This window comes from Emys orbicularis, chromosome 3 (assembly GCF_028017835.1).
Source record: "Emys orbicularis isolate rEmyOrb1 chromosome 3, rEmyOrb1.hap1, whole genome shotgun sequence".
In the NCBI taxonomy this organism is placed as follows: Eukaryota; Metazoa; Chordata; order Testudines; family Emydidae; genus Emys; species Emys orbicularis.
This window is the reverse complement of record NC_088685.1, coordinates 130473783-130497815: the sequence shown is the minus strand read 5'-3', so window position 1 is coordinate 130497815 and position 24033 is coordinate 130473783. Positions and strand designations below refer to the sequence as shown.

General features: G+C 46.3%; 1 protein-coding gene across 1 annotated transcript in view; it reads right to left on the bottom strand.

The window, feature by feature from the left end:
- LOC135876159 (sulfotransferase 6B1-like) overlaps window positions 1–24033 on the bottom strand; it is a 32199-nt gene continuing 8166 nt past the window's right edge. The window contains exons 5-7 of the mRNA XM_065401365.1: window positions 21373–21467; window positions 4894–5050; window positions 1–131 (exon numbers count right to left, since the gene is read on the bottom strand). Of these exons, the coding sequence (XP_065257437.1) occupies window positions 1–131; window positions 4894–5050; window positions 21373–21467 (383 nt within the window). The remainder of the gene's footprint in view (window positions 132–4893; window positions 5051–21372; window positions 21468–24033) is intronic.

Below are 24033 nucleotides of genomic sequence, written 5' to 3'. Positions count from 1 at the left end.
TCAGGCTTTGCAGTACACCTCATACTTTATCTTTGCTCCCAGCTTAGTTCTTGCTAGGAGTTCTTCAAACGTTTTGTCCATTTCTTGGTTCTGATCTTCATTAAAAAGATTCTTCCAGTCGCTAACACCACCTACAAAGAAGCAACATTTATTGTGTTAGTATGTATAATATATGTACAAAAACTTTGAAAATGAAGAATTTAGCATTTCTATTTTTTTCTAAAGATCAGTGATTTTGATCACTTTCGCTAACTGGAGTGTGTTGCTATGATTTTTAAACACAAGGCCTGATTCAGTGTTACTTCAGTGTAATTCTACTGATGTCAGTGGAATGACTCCAATGTAAAACTCCTATAATAGAGTCCATCTCATTAAGCTTCATTGACTAATACAGTATAGCACATAAAAAGGAAAATGCACCTCATTTAAGGAAAGAAAGTAATTATTAGGACTTTATGCAGTACAGTTTTGTGAGGCAGCGTTGAGCAAATAAAGGGGAATTACTTATCTGAATTCCCCTTAGCAGATGATTGTGAGACTGGTATTCACAGCAGCAGCATCAGTGTAGTATGCTCTCCCAAGAGAAGGGACAAGAATCATGGAACTGGAAGGAATGCTGAGAGGTCTTCTAGTCCAGTCCCCTGCACTCATGGCAGGACTAAGTATTATCTAGACCATCCCTGACAGGTTTTTGTCTAAGCTGCTCTTAAAACCCTCCAATGACAGAGATTCCATAACCTCCCTAGGCTATTTATTCCAATGATTAACTACATGGGAGGAGTTTTTCCTAATGTCCAGCCTAAACCTCCATTGCTTCAATTTAAGCCCATTGCTTCTTGTCCTATCTTCGGAGGTTAATGAGAACAATTATTCTCCCTCCTCCTTGTAACAACCTTTTATATACTTGAAAACTGCTATCATGTCCTCCCTCAGTCTTCTCTTCTCCAGACTAAACAAACCCAGTTTTTTCAATCTTCCCTCAGAAGTCATGTTTTCTAGACTTTTAATCATTTTTGTTTTTCTCCTCTGGACTTTCTCCAATTTGTCCACATCTTTCCTGAAATGTGGCACCCAGAATTGGACACAGAACTCCAGCTGAGGATGTATCAGCTCAGAGGAGAGCTGAAGAATTACTTCTCCTGTCTTGTTTACAACACTCCTGCTAATACATCCCAGAACGATCTTTGCTTTTTTTGCAACAGTGTTACACTGTTGACTCATATTTAGCTTGTGATCCACTATGACCCCCAGACCCCTTTCCGCAGTACTCCTTCCTAGGAGTCATTTCCCATTTTGTATGTGTGCAACTGATTGTTCCTTCTTAAGTAGAGTACTTTGAATCATAGAATATCAGGGTTGGAAGGGACCTCAGGAGGTCATCTAGTCCAACCCCCTGCTCAAAGCAGGACCAATCCCCAACTAAATCATCCCAGCCAGGATGTCCTTATTGAATTTCATCCTATTTACTTCAGACCATTTCTGAATGGTTTGTCCAGCTCATTCTGAATTTTAATCCTATCCTCCCTTCACCACACACCTAGCACCTTTCCGAGCAGGGTAGAGCAATCTCCCTCTCACTTCCTCCTGTGCTCTTCCTTCCTGTGCCTATTTGTGGGTTTGGGTTAATAGCTTAATTGGCTTTTCTGCCCTGCCCGACCCACTAATTAAGCACAGGTCTGCCTTGTCAGCTCCAATCTGCTATGCCTGATTGCAGCTGCTGTGAACTGAGTGTTTACTCATGGGTTCCTACCTAGCACTCTGTCACACAAGGCAATAAAAATGTATCCCCTGACATTCTTTGGAGAGATCTGCCTCAAAATCCTTACCTACCAGTGAAGGGAGAGGGGAGTTCTAGTTCACTCTGTTCATAGATCTTTAGCCTTGGGCCTAAATCTAGAGCCTTATAAACTCTAGATTGCTCCTGTGAGACTATGTCCTCTTTGTCCTCAGTGATTTTTATAAAAATGATACATGTTCCCAAAATGAGTCACTTATTAAAGAAGATTGTCTGAAATTTTGAAGATCCTTCTATTAACCTCTGTCATTTTTGTGATAAAATAAAATGAAAAAAGCATAATGAATCTGGGTTACAAATTCCATATTTTCAAATTTAGTCTACACATTTAATAATTGGCATAGGTAGAAAAAGGAACAGTACTTTTTCCAGTCATGAAAGCTGTGAAGAACTCATCCCAGGTCTCATAAGACGGAAGTGGAGACATGACATTGGTAAAATGGTAAAAAGATTTTGAACAAGCACCAGTATCTAGAAAATTAATATATATTTCTGGAGCTAGACCTAGCAAAACGGCAGTATCAGAAAAATAATATTATTTAATTATAATATTGATAATTTCTTGGACCTCATATATTAGGCACATAAGTAACAATTTAATCCTAGATGCAAAGGATGCAATTCTTTCATTATTCCTCCTCATTAGATTTTGAAGATTACTGGCTAAATTCACTTGTGTGCTTGTCCTGAACTTCTTGGAGTCTCAAGTAATTAAAGATTAATATTCTATTAAAGATTGTGTCATGTGATAAAACCTCCAGGAATATGTCCAAACAAAACTGGCAACCCTAACAAGGCTTTCAACAAACCCCCTCTGATTGAGACAAGATAAACCAATTAATAACAATTTAATACACTTATCAAATTAAAGATTTAAAAGGACACATACAAATAATGAATGCAAGCAGAAAAACAGAAACAGAAAAGCTGCTTGGATAACAGTTATCCTGGAGGGAATCAGCCTCTTCCACCAGAAGATAGCCAGATTCAAGTCACTGTTAATGTTAATGGCAAAAACTAATCTATTTGATGGAATTTCTATCGCTTTCGGACACCTGGATCATCTGGACACTCTAAGCCTAATTCTGCACTGATTTACATCAAATGCAACCCCCATGAACTTCATGGGATTTCTCAGTGCAGAATTGGCTCTCCGATTAAATTGTTTTTGATAGAATGGTTAAATAACTGATGGTGCTTCTGCCTGATACCGCCACAGAATAGCGTAGATGATAATGAAGTCTAGGGCTCCTTTCTAAGGCAGTGTCATACAATGGGCATATGCATACTTAAAAGATCTATTAAGCATGGTGAGGTATCACATTTAAAGCACACATCTGTCATAAATTACTGGTATTAAGGACTAGAACATAATGATTTACACTTGGATACACAGAAGTTTAGATGATTTTTCCAGTGTACAAAAACAAGTGAACAGATCATACTAAGGGAAACAGATGCATTAGGTTTTGCTCTTTAGGCCTTGTAATACAACCCATATTTCATCTTTTCTCCCAGTTTAGTTCCTGCTAAACACTCTTCAAATTTTCTGTCCATTTCTTTATTCTGCAATTCAGAGAAATGGTCCTTCCAATCACCAATAATTCCTGCAAACAATAATATATATATATATATATATATATATATATATATATATATATATATATATATATATATATATATATATATATATATAATCATTTGTTAGAGAGAAAGGATCATCACTCCTTGATTGAAGTTGTAACTAGCTTTCCATTGCAAGGCTGATTTTTGCACATCACAACCTTCATTCCCCCATCTATATCCCTAAGAATTGATTCTTTCTTCTTGCGACTCTACATCTAAGGTTTGTGACCACAGGAGAATTCTTTCAGCAATCTATGAGGTGAAATGGAGAAGCCATTTCTAAGTTGTAGGATTTTTTAAAAATACAGGTAAAGTTCTTGGTATATCTTATTGATTTGGTCATACCATATCTCAGAAATAACTGGCCCCAGAAACATCCATTTTGTTATATTCAAGAGTCATTACACCAGATCTGATTTGGTCCCAAGTCTGTAGCTTTTTTTCTTGATAAGATGGTATTCAAACTTCAAACTAAGCATGTGTCTTGTTAGATGTGGTGCTTATTCTTAAATAAATGTAGGGGAAGACATCAGATTCTCCATGCACACTCCACCATTAGCAGCTCTGTTCTTGTGTGCCAGCCTCAGCCTCTGGCAGCCACAGATCCTAACTCAGGGCCTGATAATGCCCCCATGATTCATAACCCATAGAGGGGAACTTCCACACACAAATCTGATGTATTCTCTGTGGAAGGTGGGGTGAACTGTCTTCACGTCATCTTGCCCTTTCTCTAGAGCCCATCTGATCCACACATCAGGAGAGGTGGGCCAGTGGTGAGGCTGAAGGAAAGACAGACGTAGTCTCCCCACCAACGGACGGGATTCAGTGAAATCCCAATGAAAGATGATAGAGCCCCAGACTAATGTGAGCTACAGGTAACCCCACTGTATCTCGGAGTACCTTCCTGAGCTAACCAGTGGCAGTGCCAGAGTCACTGCAGCAATTGTATTGGGTGATTTCAACTTCTGCACTGATTGTGGCGCTTCTGCATTAGCTCAAGATTCCACAGCCACCAATAACAGCCATAGAACTAGCCCAGGGACAGTCTGGCTCAACACCTATAGTTGGATGCACTCTGAATTTTGTCTTTGGCCTGGGATTGGAGGTGGCTGTTACATGCTCATCACAGTGGGGGTTATCAGTGCTACTCTAGTGGCATCAGAGAGGCCTTTCCCTGGCCATCCGCCCAGCAATAAAAGGTTCCTGGATACTATCCCAGCAAGACAGATGTCCTGAGCCACTAACCCTTGCAGAGGACTGTGCCTTCACATCACATCAGCAAGCTAGAGTTGCCAAGCCTGTGATGTCACAGAGGGCCAGGCTTTTACAACAGCCCTAAAAGATAGGGATGCTGCAGCCAAGACCTCATCAGAACCTGCGCCTTCAGTTCACACAGCCAGCTATAGGTGCTGTGCCAGTGACTTCACTGCAAGCGTCTGGTGATCATTTATAGGGAGTTTTCAGAAATATACCTTTACAGAAGAAAATTTCCCCAAATGCTCCAGGAGTTTTGGAGGATTTCTCTTTCATAGCTTTGAAGCTGCTCTTCTCTGCAACAGTCTGAATCTCTTCCTCACTTAGTGAGAACCCAAAGAAGTCAGCTGTTTTTTTCAGTCCTAACGTCTGATTCTGAAAAAAAGGAAGATAAGAGTGAATATTATTGAAATAATATTCCATTTGGATCTCACCTGTGGAGTGATTATAAGAGTATCTCTGAAGGGTTTGTACTTTCACAGAGCAGAATTACTGTGAAAAATCTGCAACTACTTCCTTTTGCATCACTGAGGAACTCTAAGAGGTGTAACTTCCAGGCAGGTTCTGTACAACGGGCCTTGTCCTGAACTCCTTACTCATGGAAGTAGGATACTTTGTCTAAATGAAAAGTGGGCTCTATACTTTTTATATGTGGCTGTGCATACAAGTGAGTAAGTATAATACCTGGAGCTTTTGAACACATAATTGAGTCCAGAAAATTTATACCTGTTAGTATTCATACACTTCAGGTGTGCTGAAGCAAAAGGCATTGCTAAGAAATGTGCAAATAAGGACATGCCTGAATAAGGAATTCTATACCCTTCACACACCAAGTGACGGTGCATTTTGACAGATACAATAGTGAGCAGAAAGAGCTGTTCTAAGGGGATTTGACAGTAGTCGACCTAAAAATAATAAGAGGAAAACTAGGAGAATAAAATAAAATAATTCAGCCCCTCAGAACAAGCCAGGAAACAGAATTTCCATCCCACCAAAAAAATTGAATTTGCAGGACTTTTAATCAAAAATTAGGATGAAAGGCCAAAAATTGAACTTCTGCAATATTTTGTTTCGGACATGCTGAAATGTTCCTATTGTGGAAAGGTTGTGGTGTTTCCAAAATGAAATATGATTTCTGGGATATCCAGCAGATCACCTATCTGGCAGGCAGCCAAGGAGCCCAGTAGCCCAGGGAGCTAGGGAGTCAGCTGCTCAGGGAGCCTAGGAGCCCACCTGTCCATTCATGAAGCAGGCATCCCTGGAAGCCAGCCACCCAGACTCCTGGCCAGAGGCAATTATGGTTTTGTGGGGCCCTGGGCCACAGCAAGTGGGATCCCCTCCCCATCCCTTCCACCTGCAGACCTCCCACTCCCCTCCCAGCAGTCCTGCTGGGGAAATGGGGTTGGGGCATGGGGGCTTGCCCTACCCTGCCTGGCACTCCTGCATTGGTACCCCAGCCTGGTCTGCCCACCCGGTGCTCCTGCCGGGGATGGGGCAAGCCCCCGCACCCGCATCCCACTCCCCAGCAGGAGCACCAAGCAGGCAGAGCAGGTTGGGGGACCCATTTTTCCAAGGGCCTCCAATTAGCCGGGGCCCCTGGACATGGGCCCCATTAGCCCTGTGGCTAATCCGCCACTGCTGGTAGTTAGGGAACTGGTGAGCCTGGAAGCCCAGCTCTGCAACTGCTCACCAGATGGGCTGCCAAGGAGCCTGGCTGCTGAGGAACAAGGAGCCTGAAAGCTCGGGACAACCCCAGTTCCACCACTGAGGCTGCCAAGAAGCATGGGAATAGAGAGATGGGCAGGAGGGGGAGCTAGCAGGAAAGCAGGCAGGGTGGCCAGTAGGTTGGCCTGCCTGGTTTCCATCTAAAGTGTTGAAGCAATCTACATGTAGCGTCCATAGAATCAGCATTTTCTGTTGGAAAGCTGACAACCTCTTAGAGAAAGAAAGAGAGAGAGAGAGAGAGAGAGATTGTATTAAGATTTTTCTAAATAGATTTAGTGTGGGGCCAAGGTACCACACTGCAGGCACTGAAGAAATTAGATCACCCTGTTTTTATTTTATTTTTTAAATAATCTCCCAAACACCTTGTCCAATTTGCAGCAACCTTTCCAGGAAAAAATCTACCCTTTATCTGCCCTTTATCACAGCTGTGAAATTTCAGGTGAATTCATTTCACTTTAGCAAGGTTGGGTATCGGGATCATAATCAGACTGCAAACTGAACACATTTTCCCCACCGAAACTATTACACAAGTTGTTAGCGTTTCCCCATGGTCACTCTCCATATGCTTTGTGGTAGCTGGGCATAATAGGAAGGCATGCTAAAGACAGCCTTGATTTACAAATGGAAATTATTGTTAGATGGCTTTGTGGATTTTGTCAGTGCTTTACACACTTCATGTTACTGTAATTTAGGTTTTAATTCAATATGTAGAATACAATTCCATCCAGCTCACTCATGTGTGAGATTTGGAGAAGTCCACATTGGTTACATATGGGCATATCTTATTGTCCTCCATTTTGGCAAAATTTCCCACTAAAGACAATTAAAGTTTTGACTGAGTGAGGGCTGAAAAACTTGGCCGGTTTTATTGTGAAGATGTTTTATCTGAGTTTCAGAGATGCAGCGCACCCACCCCCCAATACTGTTGATGTTCAGTATTTTTGAATATTAAGCCACTGGCTCATGTTGACAGTATATGTCAAGGCTGCTTCCCCACTTTGAACTTTAGGGTACAAATGTGGGGGCCTGCATGAAAACTTCTAAGCTTAACTACCAGCTTAGATCTGGTCCGCTGCCACCACTCCCAAAATGCTAATTCCCTTCCCTGGGTAGCCTTGAGAGACTCTTCACCAATTCCCTGGTGAATACAGATCCAAACCCCTTGGATCTTAAAACAAGGAGAAATTAACCATCCCCCTCCTTTCTCCCACCAACTCCTGGTGGATCAAGATCCAACCCCCTTTGATTTTTCCTTGTTTTTAGATCCATCAGGTTCTTAAAAAGAAGACTTTTAATTAAAGAAAAAGGTAAAAATCATCTCTGTAAAATCAGGATGGAAAATAACTTTACAGGGTAATCAAACTTAAAGAGCCCAGAGGAATCCCCTCTAACCTTAGGTTCAAAGTTACAGCAAACAGAGATAAACACTCTAGCAAAAAGGTACATTTACAAGTTGAGAAAACAAAGATAAAAACTAACACGCCTTGCCTGGCTGTTTACTTACAAGTTTGAAATATGAGAGACTTGTTCAGAAAGATTTGGAGAGCCTGGATTGATGTCTGGTCCCTCTCAGTCCCAAGAGCGAACAACCCCCAAAACAAAGAGCACAAACAAAAGCCTTCCCTCCACCAAGATTTGAAAGTATTTGAAAGCCAGGTTACCTGAGCTTCTTAACCCTTTACAGGTAAAAGGATTTTGGAGTCTCTGGCCAGGAGGGATTTTATAGTACTGTACACAGGAGGGCTGTTACCCTTCCCTTTATAGTTATGACATGCCCCCCAAATCACAGATAGTGTTGGACAGCCGGTTCCACACTGGCTATGATTTCTTCCTGGAGCTCTAGGAAAAAACAGAGTTAATAAGACACATGCACCTTTAGACATACTACTGATTATATAAAAACTAACAATATGTTCCACATTTCAAGAACAATGTTTAACCAGTTGATTCTGGGAAACTTTCCCGGGAGAGTGCATCAGCCACTTTGTTAGAAGCTCCTGAAATGTGTTGTATTTCAAAATCGAAATCTTGGAGAGCTAAACTCCACCGAAGAAGTTTTTTGTTATTCCCCTTGGCAGTATGAAGCCACTGTAGCGCAGCATGGTCTGTTTGTAGTTGGAAACGCCGTCCCCAAACATATGGGCGTAGCTTTTCCAGCGCGTACACAATGGCGTGGCATTCCTTTTCGCTGATTGACCAGTGGCTTTCCCTCTCAGACAGTTTCTTGCTGAGGCCTGGTCTACACTACGTGTCTAGGTCGACTTTAGCAGCGTTAATTCGAATTAAGCCTGGACACGTTCACACAACGAAGCCCTTTCTTTCGACTTAAAGGGCCCTTTAAACCGGTTTCTTTACTTCACCTCCGACGAGGGGATTAGCGATAAAATCGGCCTTAGGGGGTCGGAATTGGGGTAGTGTGGACGGAATTCGACGTTATTGGCCTCCGGGAGCTATCCCACAGTGCTTCATTGTGACCGCTCTGGACAGCACTCTCAACTCAGATGCACTGGCCAGGTAGACAGGAAAAGCCCCGCGAACGTTTGAATTTCATTTCCTGTTTGCTGAGCGTGGAGAGCACAGGTGACCACGCAGAGCTCATCAGCACAGGTAACCGTGATGGAGTCCCAGGATCACAAAAGAGCTCCATCATGGACAGAACGGGAGGTACGGGATCTGCTCGCCATATGGGGAGATGAATCAGTGCTAGCTGAACTCCGAAGCAGTAAACGAAATGGCAAAATATTAGAAAAGGTCTCCAAGGCCATGAAGGACAGAGGCCATAACAGGGACGCACAGCAGTGCCGCGTGAAAATTAAGGAGCTACGGCAAGCCTACCACAAAGCCAGAGAAGCAAACGGAAGGTCCGGGGCAGAGCCGCAAACATGCCGCTTCTACGCGGAGCTGCATGCCATTCTAGGGGGTGCAGCCACCACTACCCCAACCGTGTGCTATGACTCCCTCACTGGAGAAACACACAGGGAAGCGGGTTCGGGGTACGAGGAAGATGAGGATGGAGATAATGTAGATAGCTCACAGCAGCAAGGAAGCGGAGAAACTGGTTTCCCCAACAGCCAGGATATGTTTATCACCCTGGACCTGGAACCAGTAACCCCCGAACTCACCCAAGGCGTGCTCCCATCCCCTGAGGGCACACAGGGGACCTCTGGTGAGTGTACCTTTGTAAATATTACACATGGTTTAAAAGCAAGCGTGTTTAATGATTAATGATTAATTTGCCCTGGCAATCGCGGCCAGTACAGCTACTCGAAAAGTCTGTTAACGTGTATGGGGATGGAGCGGAAATCCTACAGGGACATCTCCAGAAAACTCTCCTGGATGTACTCCCAAAGCCTTTGCAAAAGGTTTCTGGGGAGGGCTGCCTTATCCCGTCCGCCATGGTAGGACACTTTACCACGCCAGGCCAGTAGCACGTAGTCTGGAATCATTGCCTAACAAAGCATGGCAGCGTATGGTCCCGGTGTTTGCTTGCATGCAGACAACATCCATTCCTTATCGCTCTTTGTTATCCTCAGGAGAGTGATATCATTCACGGTCACCTGGTTGAAATGGGGCGATTTTATTAAGGGGATATTCAGAGGTGCCCCTTCCTGCTCTGCTGAACAGAAATATTCCCCGCTGTTAGCCACGTGGTGGGGGGGAGGGGTGAAGTGATCATCCCAGAGAATTGGGTGTGGGGGGGAGGGGAGTTAGTTGGGTTTGTGCTGCATGTTAACCCTGAAACCGCAGCCCCTCCTTTTACATTGCAAACCCATTTCAAATGGCCAACCCAACGGGTGCTTGGTATGGGAAATGAGAGCGCTACTGTTTGAAACCATTCCCACATGTTAAGAAGGTTAAAAAAGCCAAAAGACTGTGTCTTACCATGGCTGCCTGCAAGCCAAAATCTGTGGCCTGGCACTGCGTGAGTGATCTCTCACACCAAACCGGCAGGCCCTCAATATAAGAGGAAAAATGCGACCTTGTAATGAAAGCACATGTGCTGTGTAATGTGAACAGCAAAATTTAACGTGAAAGAGTGTACCCATTGTTCTCTAAAATGTGTCTTTTTTAACCACCTCTCCCTTCTCCTCCACCAGCTGCAAATGTTTCTCCTTCACAGAGGCTAGTGAAGATTAGAAAGAGAAAAAGGAGGACGCGGGATGACATGTTCACAGAGCTCCAGATGTCCTCCCACGCTGACAGAGCACAGCAGAATGCGTGGAGGCAGTCAATGACTGATTACAGAAAAGCACAATATGAACGAGAGGAGAGGTGGCGTGCTGAATCGCGGGATGAACAGAGCAAGTTGCGGGATGAAGATGATAGGTGGCGTCAGCTTGCAGACAGAAGGCAAGAGTCGATGCTCCAGCTGCTGGAGCATCAAAGTGATATGCTCCAGCGTATGGTTGAGCTGCAGGAAAGGCAGCAGGAGCAGAGACCGCCGCTACAGCCCCTGTGTAACCAACAGCCCTCCTCCCCAAGTTCCATAGCCTCCTCACCCAGACGCCCAAGAACACGGTGGGGGGGCCTCCGGCCACCCAGTCACTCCACCCCAGATGATTGCCCTAGCATCAGAAGGCTGGCCTTCAATAAGAGTTAAAGTTTTAAACTGCAGTGTGTCCTTTTCCTTCCCTCCTCCCCCACCCATCCCGGGCTACCTTGGCAATTATCCCCCTAGTTGTGTGATGAATTAATAAAGAATGCATGAATGTGAAGTAACAATGACTTTATTGCCTCTGCAAGCGGTGCTCGAAGGGGGGAGGGGAGGGTGGGGTGGTTGGCTTACAGGGAAGTAGAGTGAACCGGGTGGGGGTGGGGGCGGAGGGTTCATCAAGGAGAAACAAACAGAAGTTTCACACCGTAGCCTGGCCAGTCACAAAACTCGTTTTCAAAGCTTCTCTGATGCGCACCGCGCCCTGCTGTGCTCCTCTAACCGCCCTGGTGTCTGGCTGCGCGTAATCAGCAGCCAGGCGATTTGCCTCAACCTCCCACCCCACCATAAATGTCTCCCCCTTACTCTCACAGATATTGTGGAGCACACAGCAAGCAGCAATAACAATGGGGATATTCTTTTTGCTAAGGTCTGAGCAAGTCAGTAAGCTGCGCCAGCGCGCTTTTAAATGTCCAAATGCAAATTCCACCACCATTCGGCACTTGCTCAGCCTGTAGTTGAACAGGTCCTGACTCCTGTCCAGGCTGCCTGTGTACGGCTTCATGAGCCATGGCATTAAGGGGTAGGCTGGGTCCCCAAGGATCACGATAGGCATTTCAACATCCCCAACGATTATTTTCTGGTCCGGGAAGAAAGTCCCTTCCTCCAGCTTTCGAAACAGAGCAGAGTGCCTGAAGACGCGAGCATCATGTACCTTTCCCGGCCATCCCACGTTGATGTTGGTGAAACGTCCCTTGTGATCCACCAGGGCTTGCAGCAGCATTGAAAAGTACCCCTTGCGGTTTATGTACTCGGTGGCTTGGTGCTCCGGTGCCAAGATAGGGATATGGGTTCCGTCTATCACCCCACCACAGTTTGGGAATCCCATTGCAGCAAAGCCATCCACTATGGCCTGCACATTTCCCAGAGTCACTACCCTTGATATCACCAGGTCTTTCATTGCCCTGGCAACTTGGATCACAGCAGCCCCCACAGTAGATTTGCCCACTCCAAATTGATTCCCGACTGACCGGTAGCTGTCTGGCGTTGCAAGCTTCCACAGGGCTATCGCCACTCGCTTCTCAACTGTGAGGGCTGCTCTCATCCTGGTATTCTGGCGCTTCAGGGCAGGGGAAAGCAAGTCACAAAGTTCCATGAAAGTGCCCTTACGCATGTGAAAGTTTCACAGCCACTGGGAATCGTCCCACACCTGCAGCACAATGCGGTCCCACCAGTCTATGCTTGTTTCCCGGGCCCAGAATCGGCGTTCCACGGCATGAACCTGCCCCAGGAACACCATGATTTCCACATTGCTGGGGCCTGTGCCTTGTGAGAGGTCTATGTCCATGTCAATTTCCTCATCACTCTCATCGCCACGCTGCAATCGCCTCCTCGGCTGGTCCTGGTTTTGCTTTGGCAGGTCCTGGCTCTGCATATACTCCAGGACAATGCGTGTGGTGTTCATAGTGCTCATAATTGCCGCGGTGATCTGAGCGGGCTCCATGATCCCAGTGCTAGCTATGGCGCCTGGTCTGAAAAAAGGCACGAAACTAGTATCTGACGGACCAGGGGAAGGAGGGAGGGAGGGAGGGAGGGGCGAGTGACAACATGGCGTACAGGTACAGGGAATTAAAATCAACAAAGGTGGCTGTGCATCAGGGAGAAACACAAACAACTGTCACACAGAATGGCCCCCCCCAAAGATTGAACTCAAAACCCTGGGTTTAGCAGGCCATTGATTTCACGGCGGGAGGGGGAAGCTAATGAATACAGAACAAATCTATTTTTTACATCTTAAGACGATGGTGCAGCATGACTGATAGCCCTCGGCATCTTCTGGGTGCTTGGCAGAAAATACTGGGCGCTTGGCAGAAAATAGCATACTATGACTGATAGCCATCATTGTCAAGACAGTTCGATAGGACTGAGCATGTCTGCCCAGGTGCCCATGATTGACAGCCACTGCAGTACGATGATGACGGTTACCAGTCGTAATAAACCATCTACTGCCAAAAGGCAAAAGGCAAGGGCTGGTGCAATGCAGCCCTACAGCTGCCAGCCCCACGGCTGCCAGCACCCAGATCACCGATGAAGGCTACCAGTCATGCTGCACCATCTACCGCCAAAAGGCAGTTAGCTGCTGCTGCTGTGTAGCAATGCAGTCCCACGTCTGCCGGCACCCAGATGACATATGGTGACGGTGAGCTGAGCTGAGCGGGCTCCATGCTTGCCGTGGTATGTTGTCTGCACAGGTAACCCAGGTAAAAAGGCGCAAATCTATTGTCTGCCGTTGCTCTGACGGAGGGGGAGGGGCCTGACGACATGTACCCAGAACCCCCCGCGACACTGTTTTGCATCATTCGGGCATTGGGATCTCAACCCAGAATTCCAATGGGCGGCGGAGACTGCGGGAACTGTGGGATAGCTACCCATAGTGCAATGCTCCGGAAGTCGACGCTAGCCTCGGTACTGTGGACGCGGTCCGCCGACTAGAGCACTTAGAGCATTTTATGTGGGGACACACACAATCGGCTGTATACAACCGATTTCTATAAAACCGGCTTCTATAAATTCGACCTAATTTCGTAGTGTAGACATACCCTGAGAAACACAACAGGATGGAATTCTTGATCCGGTCCTTCCTGCATTAAAACTGCTCCCACGCCCCGCTCGGACGCATCTGTGGTTAATAGGAACGGTTTGTCAAAGTCTGGGGCCCTTAGCACAGGGTCAGACATGAGTGTCGCCTTAAGCTGGTTAAAGGCCTTTTGACACTCATCAGTCCACCGAACTGCATTTGGCTGTTTCTTTCTGGTTAGGTCTGTCAGGGGGGCGGCGATTTGGCTGTAGTGTGGTACAAATGGCCTATAATATCCGGCCAAGCCTAAGAAGGATTGGACCTGTTTCTTTGACTTTGGAACCGGCCACTTTTGGATAGCATCCACTTTGGCCTGTAGCGGATTTATAGTTCCTTGACCCACCTGGTGCCCCAGGTAAGTCGCTCTGTTTTGGCCTATTTGACACTTTTTAGCCTTAACAGTTAGTCCTGCCTGCCTGATGCGCTCGAAGACTTTTTCCAGGTGCTCCAGGTGTTCTGCCCATGACTCAGAAAAAATGGCCAAATCATCGAGGTAGGCAACTGCAGATTCTCCCAATCCCGCTAGGAGACCATCTACAAGTCTTTGGAAGGTGGCGGGTGCATTTCGCAGCCCGAAAGGGAGTATATTAAATTCATACACCCCTGCTTGGGTGACGAAGGCTGACCTTTCCTTGGCGGGTTCATCTAGTGGTACTTGCCAGTACCCCTTCGTTAAGTCTAAGGTAGAGATGAATTGGGCATGTCCCAATTTCTCCAATAGCTCATCTGTGCGTGGCATTGGATAGTTGTCAGGACGAGTTACAGCATTTAGCTTACGGTAGTCCACGCAAAAGCGTATTTCCCCATCTGGTTTGGGAACTAGAACCACTGGAGATGCCCATGCACTGTTAGAGGGGCGGATTATACCCATCTGTAGCATGTCCTGGATCTCCCTTTTTATAGCAGTTTGGGCATGAGGTGACTCCCAGTAGGGTGGGGTTCTAATTGGGTGAGCATTACCTGTGTCAATGGAGTGGTATGCCCGTTCGGTCCGTCCTGGAGTGGCTGAGAACATTGGCGCAAAGCTAGTGCACAGCTCCTTGATCTGCTGCCGCTGCAGACGTCCAAGGGTCGCGGAGAGGTTCACCTGTTCCACACCACCGTCACTTTTTCCTTCGTAGTAGACACCTTCAGGCCACTCCGCGTCATCTGTTTTCTGGGCTGTAAACTGGGAAACCTTTAATTCTCTGGAATAAAAGGGCTTAAGAGAATTAACATGGTATACCTTAGGCTTTATGTTGGAGGTGGGGGATGCTATGAGATAGTTAACAGCTCCTAGGCGCTCCTGGACCGTGAATGGTCCTTCCCACTACGCTTCCATTTTATGGGCCTGGAGCGCCTTTAAGACCATGACTTGGTCTCCTACTTTGAAGGACCGTTCTCGGGAATGTTTATCATACCAGGCCTTTTGCTCTTCCTGAGCATCCTTTAGGTTTTCTTTAGCAAGGGCTAAAGAGTGTCGGAGGGTGCTTTGTAGGTTGCTTACAAAGTCTAGAATGTTAGTTCCTGGAGAAGGCGTAAACCCCTCCCATTGCTGCTTCACCAACTGTAATGGCCCCTTAACCTCGCAGCCATACACAAGTTCAAATGGTGAAAACCCTAAACTGGGATGTGGTACAGCCATGTAGGCAAAAAGCAACTGCTGCAACACTAGGTCCCAATCATTGGAGTGTTCATTTATGAATTTACGTATCATGGCCCCCAAAGTTCCATTAAACCTCTCCACCAGGCCATTGGTTTGATGGTGGTAAGGGGTAGCAACCAAGTGATTCACCCCATGAGCTTCCCACAGGTTTTTCATGGTCCCTGCCAGGAAATTAGTTCCCGAATCTGTAAGGATGTCGGAGGGCCAACCTACCCTGGCAAAAATGTCTGCTAATGCCTGGCACACACTTTTAGCCCTGGTGTTGCTTAAGGGTACTGCTTCCGGCCATCGGGTAGCAAAATCCATGAAAGTCAGTATGTACTGCTTTCCTCTGGGTGTCTTCTTTGGGAAAGGACCCAGAATATCCACAGCTACTCGCTGAAATGGGACCTCAATTATGGGTAGTGGCTGGAGAGGGGCTTTGACCTGGTCTTGGGGCTTTCCCACTCGTTGGCACACCTCACAAGACTGGACATAATTAGCAACGTCCTTGCCCATTCCCTCCCAGTGGAAGGACTTCCCCAACCGGTCTTTGGTTCGGTTCACCCCAGAATGGTCACTGGGATGATCATGGGCTAAGCTCAAGAGCTTTACCCGATACTTAGTGGGAACTACCAACTGTCTTTGAGGATGCCAGTCTTCCTGGTGCCCACCAGAAAGAGTTTCCTTGTATAAAAGTCCTTGTTCTATCACAAACCGGGATCGGTTAGAAGAGCTGAGAGGCGGTGGGGTGCTCCGTGCCGCCGCCCATGCTTTCTGAAGGCTGTCATCTGCTTCCTGCTCGGCCTGGAACTGTTCCCTTGATGCTGGAGACATCAGTTCCTCCTTGGACTGTGGACTTGGGCTTGGTCCCTCTGGAAGAGATGCAGGTGCTGGGGCTGTTTCCGTTGACTGTGAACCGCTGTCCGCTGGTGCACTATGTTGTATTTCAGGCTCCGGCTGAGCCTCTTGGGTAGGGTTATCTGCTGCTTCTGCCAGTTCAGGCTCGCTGGTGCCCTCTGGCGTTGGAGTTGTAGACGGGTTTGCAAACGCTGTACTCAGTGCTGGCAATGGTTCTGGCGCTGGTTGTGTTGCCAGTTCCGGTTCTGGGACTGGCTTTGGCTGGGTCTCTGGGATTGGATCCACTACGGCTGTTGCAGTCGTTGGCAGGGGATCCGGTTCCACCACCTTTGTCTGGGTCTCTGGTAACACAGACGGGGCCCTGGTGGACGGTTCAGGAACAGGGATGGGGGTGAAAGCTTGCTTAGCCTGGCTGCGGGTGATTATTCCCACCCTCTTGGCTAGCTTCACATGGTTGGCCAAGTCTTCCCCCAGCAGCATGGGGATGGGATAATTGTCATAGACTGCAAAAGTCCACATTCCTGACCAGCCCTTGTACTGGACATGCAACTTGGCTGTAGGCAAGGTTACAGACTGTGACATGAAGGGTTGAATTGTCACTGGAGCCTCCAGGTTGATGAGTTTGGGGTCCACTAGGGATTGGTGGATAGTCGACACTTGTGCCCCAGTGTCCCTCCAAGCGATAACCTTCTTTCCACCCACTCTCAAGGTTTCCCTTCGCTCTGAGGGTATGAGAGAGGCATCTGGGTCTGGGGATCTTTGGTGTGATTGTGGTGTAATGAACTGTAATCGGTTGGGGTTCTTGGGGCAGTAAGCCTTTATATGTCCCAGTTCATTACATTTAAAACATCGCCCTGCTAAGGTATCACCGGGGCGATGTTGGTTGGTGGAGACTGGTGTGGTGGGGTGAGAAGGCATCTGAGGTTTCCCTTGGGATGTAGGTGGGGCCTTGGGTTGTCCCCGGTGATAAGGTTTTGTTTCGGGTTGCTCCTTCTGATATTCGCTCCAACTGCTACTAGTTTTTTTCTTTTCTGCCACCTCCACCCATTTGGCTCCAATCTCCCCCGCCTCGGTTACAGTTTTGGGCTTCCCATATAGGACGTACCTTTCTATTTCCTCAGGAACACCCTCTAAAAACTGCTCCATTTGCATTAGGAAGGGCAACTCATCCATAGATTTAACATTTGCTCCTGATATCCAGGCATCCCAATTTTTCCCAATGTGGTAGGCATGTCGGGTAAATGACACGTCTGGTTTCCACCTTAGGGCTCTGAACCGCTGACGGGCATGCTCAGGTGTTAGCCCCATTCTGATTCTGGCCTTGTTTTTAAAAAGTTCATAACTGTTCATAGCAACAGAGGGTCCTGTGGCACATTTAAGACTAACAGAAGTATTGGGAGCATAAGCTTTCGTGGGTAAGAACCTCACTTCTTCAGATGCAAGTAATGGAAATCTCCAGAGGCAGGTATAAATCAGTATGGAGATAACGAGGTTGAGGTGCTCTGCTAGCAGTTGAGGTGTGAACACCAAGGGAGGAGAAACTGCTTCTTCCTGTGTTGTTGGTGGGAGGGTATCTGTGTATCAGTGCGGTGTTCAGTGTTATCTTGAAAGTATTCTTTGAGTCGGAGGCGGCGAAAGTAGGCTTCCAGATCACCGCAGAACTGTATCATGTTCGTGGGGGTGCTGGGGCAAAAAGAGAGTCCCCGAGATAGGACAGACTCTTCTGCTGGGTTGAGTGTGTAGCTGGATAAATTGATGATATTGCTGGGTGAGTTAGGGGTACCCCTGTTGTGGCCCCATGTGGCAGGTAGGATTTTAGACAGCTTACAGTCCTTTTTCCTTTGTAGAGAGGTGAAGTGTGTAATGTAGATCTCCTGTCTTATTTTAGTAAAGTCCATTTGTGTGGAGGGTTGGTTATTTATGAAAGTCTCCAGGTTGGAGAGCTCTTTCTTGATGTTTTTCTGTTTGCTGTATAGGATGCTGATCAGGTGGTTCCTCAGTTTCTTTGATAGTGTATGGCATAATCTCTCACTGTGGTCTGTGCAGTATGTAGATAGCAATGGATTTTTCACCTTCAGTCCATTTGGTATGATGTCCATCCGTTTGCATTTGGAAAGGAAGATGATATCTGTCTGTATTTGTGCAAGTTTCTTCATGAGGTTGATAGATTTCCATTCCATACGGCTAAATGCAGTGGATTACAAGCTGTCAGGAACAGTATCCCTGATGATGACACAGCACAACTTATTGCTGAGCTCTGTGACTTTATCCTCACGCACAATTATTTCAAATTTGGTGACAATATATACCTCCAGACCAGTGGCACCGCTATGGGCACCCGCATGGCCCCACAATATGCCAACATTTTTATGACTGACCTGGAACAACGCTTCCTCAGCTCTCGTCCACTCACGCCCCTTCTCTACCTACGCTACATTGATGACATCTTCATCATCTGGACCCATGGGAAGGAGACCCTGGAAGAATTCCACCACGATTTCAACAGCTTCCACCCCACCATCAACCTCAGCCTGGACCAATCTACACGGGAGGTCCACTTCCTAGACACCACCGTACAAATAAGCGATGGCCACGTTAACACCACCCTATACCGAAAACCCACCGACGACTACGCCTACCTTCATGCCTCCAGCTTCCACCCCGGACACACCACACGATCCATCGTCTACAGCCAAGCACTGAGGTACAATCGCATCTGCTCCAACCCCTCAGACAGAGACCAACACCTACAAGATCTTCACCAAGCATTCTCAAAACTACGATACCCACAGAAGGAAATAAAGAAACAAATCAACAGAGCCAGACGTGTACCCAGAAGCCTCCTGCTACAAGACAGGCCCGAAAAAGAAACCAACAGAACTCCACTGGCCATCACCTACAGTCCTCAGCTTAAACCTCTCCAACGCATCATCAGTGATCTACAACCCATCCTGGACAATGATCCCTCACTTTCACAGACCTTGGGAGGCAGGCCAGTCCTCGCCCACAGACAACCCGCCAACCTTAAGCATATTCTCACCAGCAACCACGCACCGCACCATAACAACTCTAACTCAGGAACCAACCCATGCAACAAACCTTGATGCCAACTCTGCCCACATATCTACACCAGCAACACCATCACAGGACCTAACCAGATCAGCTACAACATCACCGGCTCATTCACCTGCACGTCCACCAATGTTATATATGCCATCATGTGCCAGCAATGCCCCTCTTCTATGTACATTGGCCAAACTGGACAGTCACTACGCAAGAGGATAAATGGACACAAGTCGGATATCAGGAATGGCAATATACAAAAACCTGTAGGAGAACACTTCAACCTCCCTGGACACACAATAGCAGATGTAAAGGTAGCCATCTTACAGCAAAAAAACTTCAGGACCAGACTCCAAAGAGAAACTGCTGAGCTCCAGTTCATTTGCAAATTTGACACCATCAGATCAGGATTAAACAAAGACTGTGAATGGCTATCCAACTACAGAAGCAGTTTCTCCTCCCTTGGTGTTCACACCTCAACTGCTAGCAGAGCACCTCACCCTCCCTGACTGAACTAACCTCGTTATCTCCATACTGATTTATGCCTGCCTCTGGAGATTTCCATTACTTGCATCTGAAGAAGTGAGGTTCTTACCCACGAAAGCTTATGCTCCCAATACTTCTGTTAGTCTTAAAGGTGCCACAGGACCCTCTGTTGCTTTTTACAGATTCAGACTAACACGGCTACCCCTCTGATACATAACTGTTCATGTGTTCCTTAGGCATTTCAGACGCCACCTCTGCTAAGGGTCCACTGAGCTGCGGCCTCAGCTCTACCATGTACGGGTCTGTAGTGATGCTGTACCCAAGGCAGGCCCTTTCAAAATTTTCTAAGAAGGCCTCAGTATCATCGCCTGCCTTGTAGGTGGGGAATTTTCTGGGATGGGAAGTGGTACCTGGAGAGGGGTTGCTAGGATTGGCTGGTATATCCGGCCTAGCCTGTGCTAATTCCAGTTCATGCTTCATCTCTTTTTCTCTCAGCTCCATAGCTCTCTTGTGGGCCTCCTCTTTGGCTTTTTCTTCTCTTTCATGGGCCTCCTCTTTGGCTTTCTCTTCTCTTTCTCTCTGCTCCATAGCTCTCTCATCAGCTTCTTTCTCGAGTTTTTTTAATTGGAGTAGTCTCTGATGTTTCTTTTCATTTTCTTCTGCTTCTAGTCTGACCAGTTCTAGTTTGTTAACTACGTCACTGGTACTCATTTTCCTGTTTTCTTGTGCTGGGTCACACCCCCTCTGCAGTTCACTGAAACTGGGATGCACTCAGCTCAGGCTGCTCAGGTAACAGAGACTTTCTAACTGGAAGTTTGAAATATGAGAGACTTGTTCAGAAAGATTTGGAGAGCCTGGATTGATGTCTGGTCCCTCTCAGTCCCAAGAGCGAACAACCTCCAAAACAAAGAGCACAAACAAAAGCCTTCCCTCCACCAAGATTTGAAAGTATCTTGTCCCCTTATTGGTCCTTTGGGTCAGGTGTCAGCCAGGTTACCTGAGCGTCTTAACCCTTTACAGGTAAAAGGATTTTGGAGTCTCTGGCCAGGAGGGATTTTATAGTACTGTACACAGGAGGGCTGTTACCCTTCCCTTTACGTTCAGTATTTTTGAATATTAAGCCACTGGCTCATGTTGACAGTATATATTAAAAAAATCTTTATTAGGCCTGGTTTAAGTGGGTGCAAATCCATTGAAAGATAACGGTGTTACACCTGCTTACAGCAAGGCTGATGTTGGCTCTTGGTAATCATTTCCCCATGAAGTGGATACTGTTAGATGTAGGCCTTATTCATTCCAAAGTCTCTTTGTTCCTAGATTCAAGTTTCTTGGCACATTGGTGGTCACAGAGGGTGAAATTCCACCCTACTCAGAGGTCTAGAACTAGGACTATAGGACATTTGCATACCATTTATTTCATCATAGGGATTAAGTAGAGCTGATTTTAAAATTTCCACTGAAACATGAGGTTTTTTTATAAAATGTGGCTTTTTGATTAAATTTTCATGAAAATTTCTGTTTTGTCGGTTTCTGTCAAAAACAAAATGAATTGTATAGGCCTTGCATGGGCTTAGTAGCTGTGTTGTTATCATTAGTTATGCACTATTTCAGTATGAAGTAAAGATTCCCTTAAACAGCATTAACCTCACCTCTTTCAGCTCTTCATAGGTTATCGCCATAACATTTTCATCAGCCACATGCTTGTTCCAGTCAACTAAATAATCAAAATAGGAGCCCCAACACACTGGAGAAAAAAAAACCAGAAAATCAGAATGATTCAGTAATAATGAGGTAAAGATGAACTGAGACAAGGAATGTGGACTCCTTTTATAGGCTTAGGCTGACTTCATGGTGTCAGACAGGGTTTTGAGGTGAGGACTACACTAACACATTTTGCCACTGCTCTTCTGAATAGGAACAATAAGTGTTCCTTCCATCTGACGGCTAGTACTGGCCACTAATGGAAGAGCACACATCTGGTAGGTGAGTAATTCTTAACCTGGGGTGCATGCACCCCCTGGAGGTGCGAGATGCCCTTTCTGGGGTTGCGAGATATGCCAGATTTTTTTAGAAGGTAAATCATTGAAAACACAAATTAAGCACAGGCATGTAAGTACAACTACTTTGTTTAATTAAATCTATGTATTTATTAACATTATACGTTTTAAGGGGTGCGAGAAGGGTGATAAGGGGTGCGAGAACATATTTTGAGAACCAAAGGGGTGCAGGCTGCAGTAAAGGTTAAGAACGACTGTACTAGGTGGAAAGGACTAAACACCCTCTTAACCGCCTTAGGGACATAGCGTAGAAGCTTTCCAGCCAGCTGAACATTCCAGCGCACTCCTGTTTGCCATGGAGACATCCTGTCTGACTGCTGGCTGGGTCGGAAAGGAGGCTCTCCTTTGCACTGTTCCCTATCACAGCTGAGTGAGTGATGGATATTTTGGTTCAGTGAACCAAAAAATCCAAAAAAGAATCTGGCTTGAATTGAACCAAAAACAATGTTTAATTTTTTATTTATTTTTTTGCTGAATCAAAAAAGTAGAAAAAAATAGTTTAAAATCAACCAAAATGTTTCACTTGACTCCAAACAAATTTTATTTTGAGTTATTCATTTTGATCCAGCTGTTTTGGATTCTTTTCACCCTTTTTGTAGTCTTTTCTTTAACTGAACAAATTTGAAAGTGAAATGCGATTTTGAATAGAAAAGTTTAACAAAATATTTCAAACTGAAACAATCAAAATGAAAGGATTCAGAATGATTGAAACAAAATGTTTCCTCTGTTTAGAAATTTTATTTCCAAACAAAACTATTTACCAAATTCAGCCTGAAGTCAGCAAATACTTTTGACTCCCAAAAAACAATTAGTTGAAAACATTTTGCTCACCTCTATTCCGTTCTTTATGCACCAGTGGGAAGAATTTTAGCCTTCTACCCACTAAATGAATTCAGCTTATGCATAGATTAGCAGAAAAAAAAGTATAGGGGGAAGTTGTTTTGAGTTGGAATATTGGGTTTGGATTTCTAGGCCAGCATGCTTATACCTATTGTGACAAAGCTCTGTCCTTGTCTCCGTGGGTCCCGCGTTTCCTGGCAGATTTTGCTAGCCTCAGAGGCTCACTGTGACCCTCTACATAGCCCTTCTCTCTAGAGGCAAGGGTCACAGCCTACTTGAGCCATTTTCATCATAAGCCAGCAAGGGAGGTGAGGAAAAGCTATCCTCCCTTGCACCGTCTCTGTTGTCTCCCAGTCTCAGTGATTAATGAGGGGGGCAAAGAGGGGAGCCCAGGCCCACCCTCTACTCCGGGCTCCAGCCCAGGGACCCTAATAGTATCAGCTATGGTAGCTGACTTTTTAGAAACAGGATGTGTACAATTCCCTGGGCTACTTCCCCACAGCAGCCCCCCACTTCCTCAAGATCCACTTCACCCTTACCTCAGGGCTTCCTTCCTTGTGCCTGATATGGTGTGTACTCCTCAGCCTCTCCAACAGCCCAACTTCCTCCTACAGCTCCTGACATGCACACCCACCTGACTAACTGGGAGGCTTTTAACTAGTTTCAGCCAGCCCCTGATTGGCTTCAGGTATCCCAATCAACCTAGTGTCCTCCCTGCCTTCCGGAAAGATCTTAATTGGCCTCAGGTGTCTTGATTAACCTGGAGCAACTGCCATTTGGTTACCATGGTAACAGGGATTTGTTTAGCCTGGGGCTAACATACCTGTTTCTCACTACTTTCCTATAGCCATCTGGCCTTGCCCAGTCACATAACCCCCCACCCCCTCTGCTCAACACCATAGAGTTCGGCAACTTGGGACACCAGGCATTGCTGTGGTGGCATCCAGCCCTGTGCCGTATGCGGAACTGGAACGGTTGGAGGGATAAGAACCACCTGGTGACCCTTGCGTTCTTTTCCTTATTCTGCTGCATCCACTGGAGGGGTGCATGGTCCATCACAAGAGTAAATTGCCGGCCTAAGAGGTAATAACACAATGTCTCCATAGCCCATTTGACAGCAAGACATTCTCTCTCAACTACTGCGTACTTCTGGTCTCTTAGGAGCAGCTCTCTGCTTAGGTAGAGGATCGGGTGTTCTTCTTCTCCAACCATTTGTGACCGAACCACCCCCAACCCCAACTCAGAAGCATGTGTTTGTAAAATAAATTCCCCAGGGCTATGAGTATGGGATCATTACAGAGGGCCGTCCAAAGGTCTATGAATGCCCCCTCTGCTGCATCGGTCCACTTCACCATGTCTGGACCTTGGGCCTTCACCAGGTCTGTTAGGGGACTTGCCCTAGTGGTGAAGTGG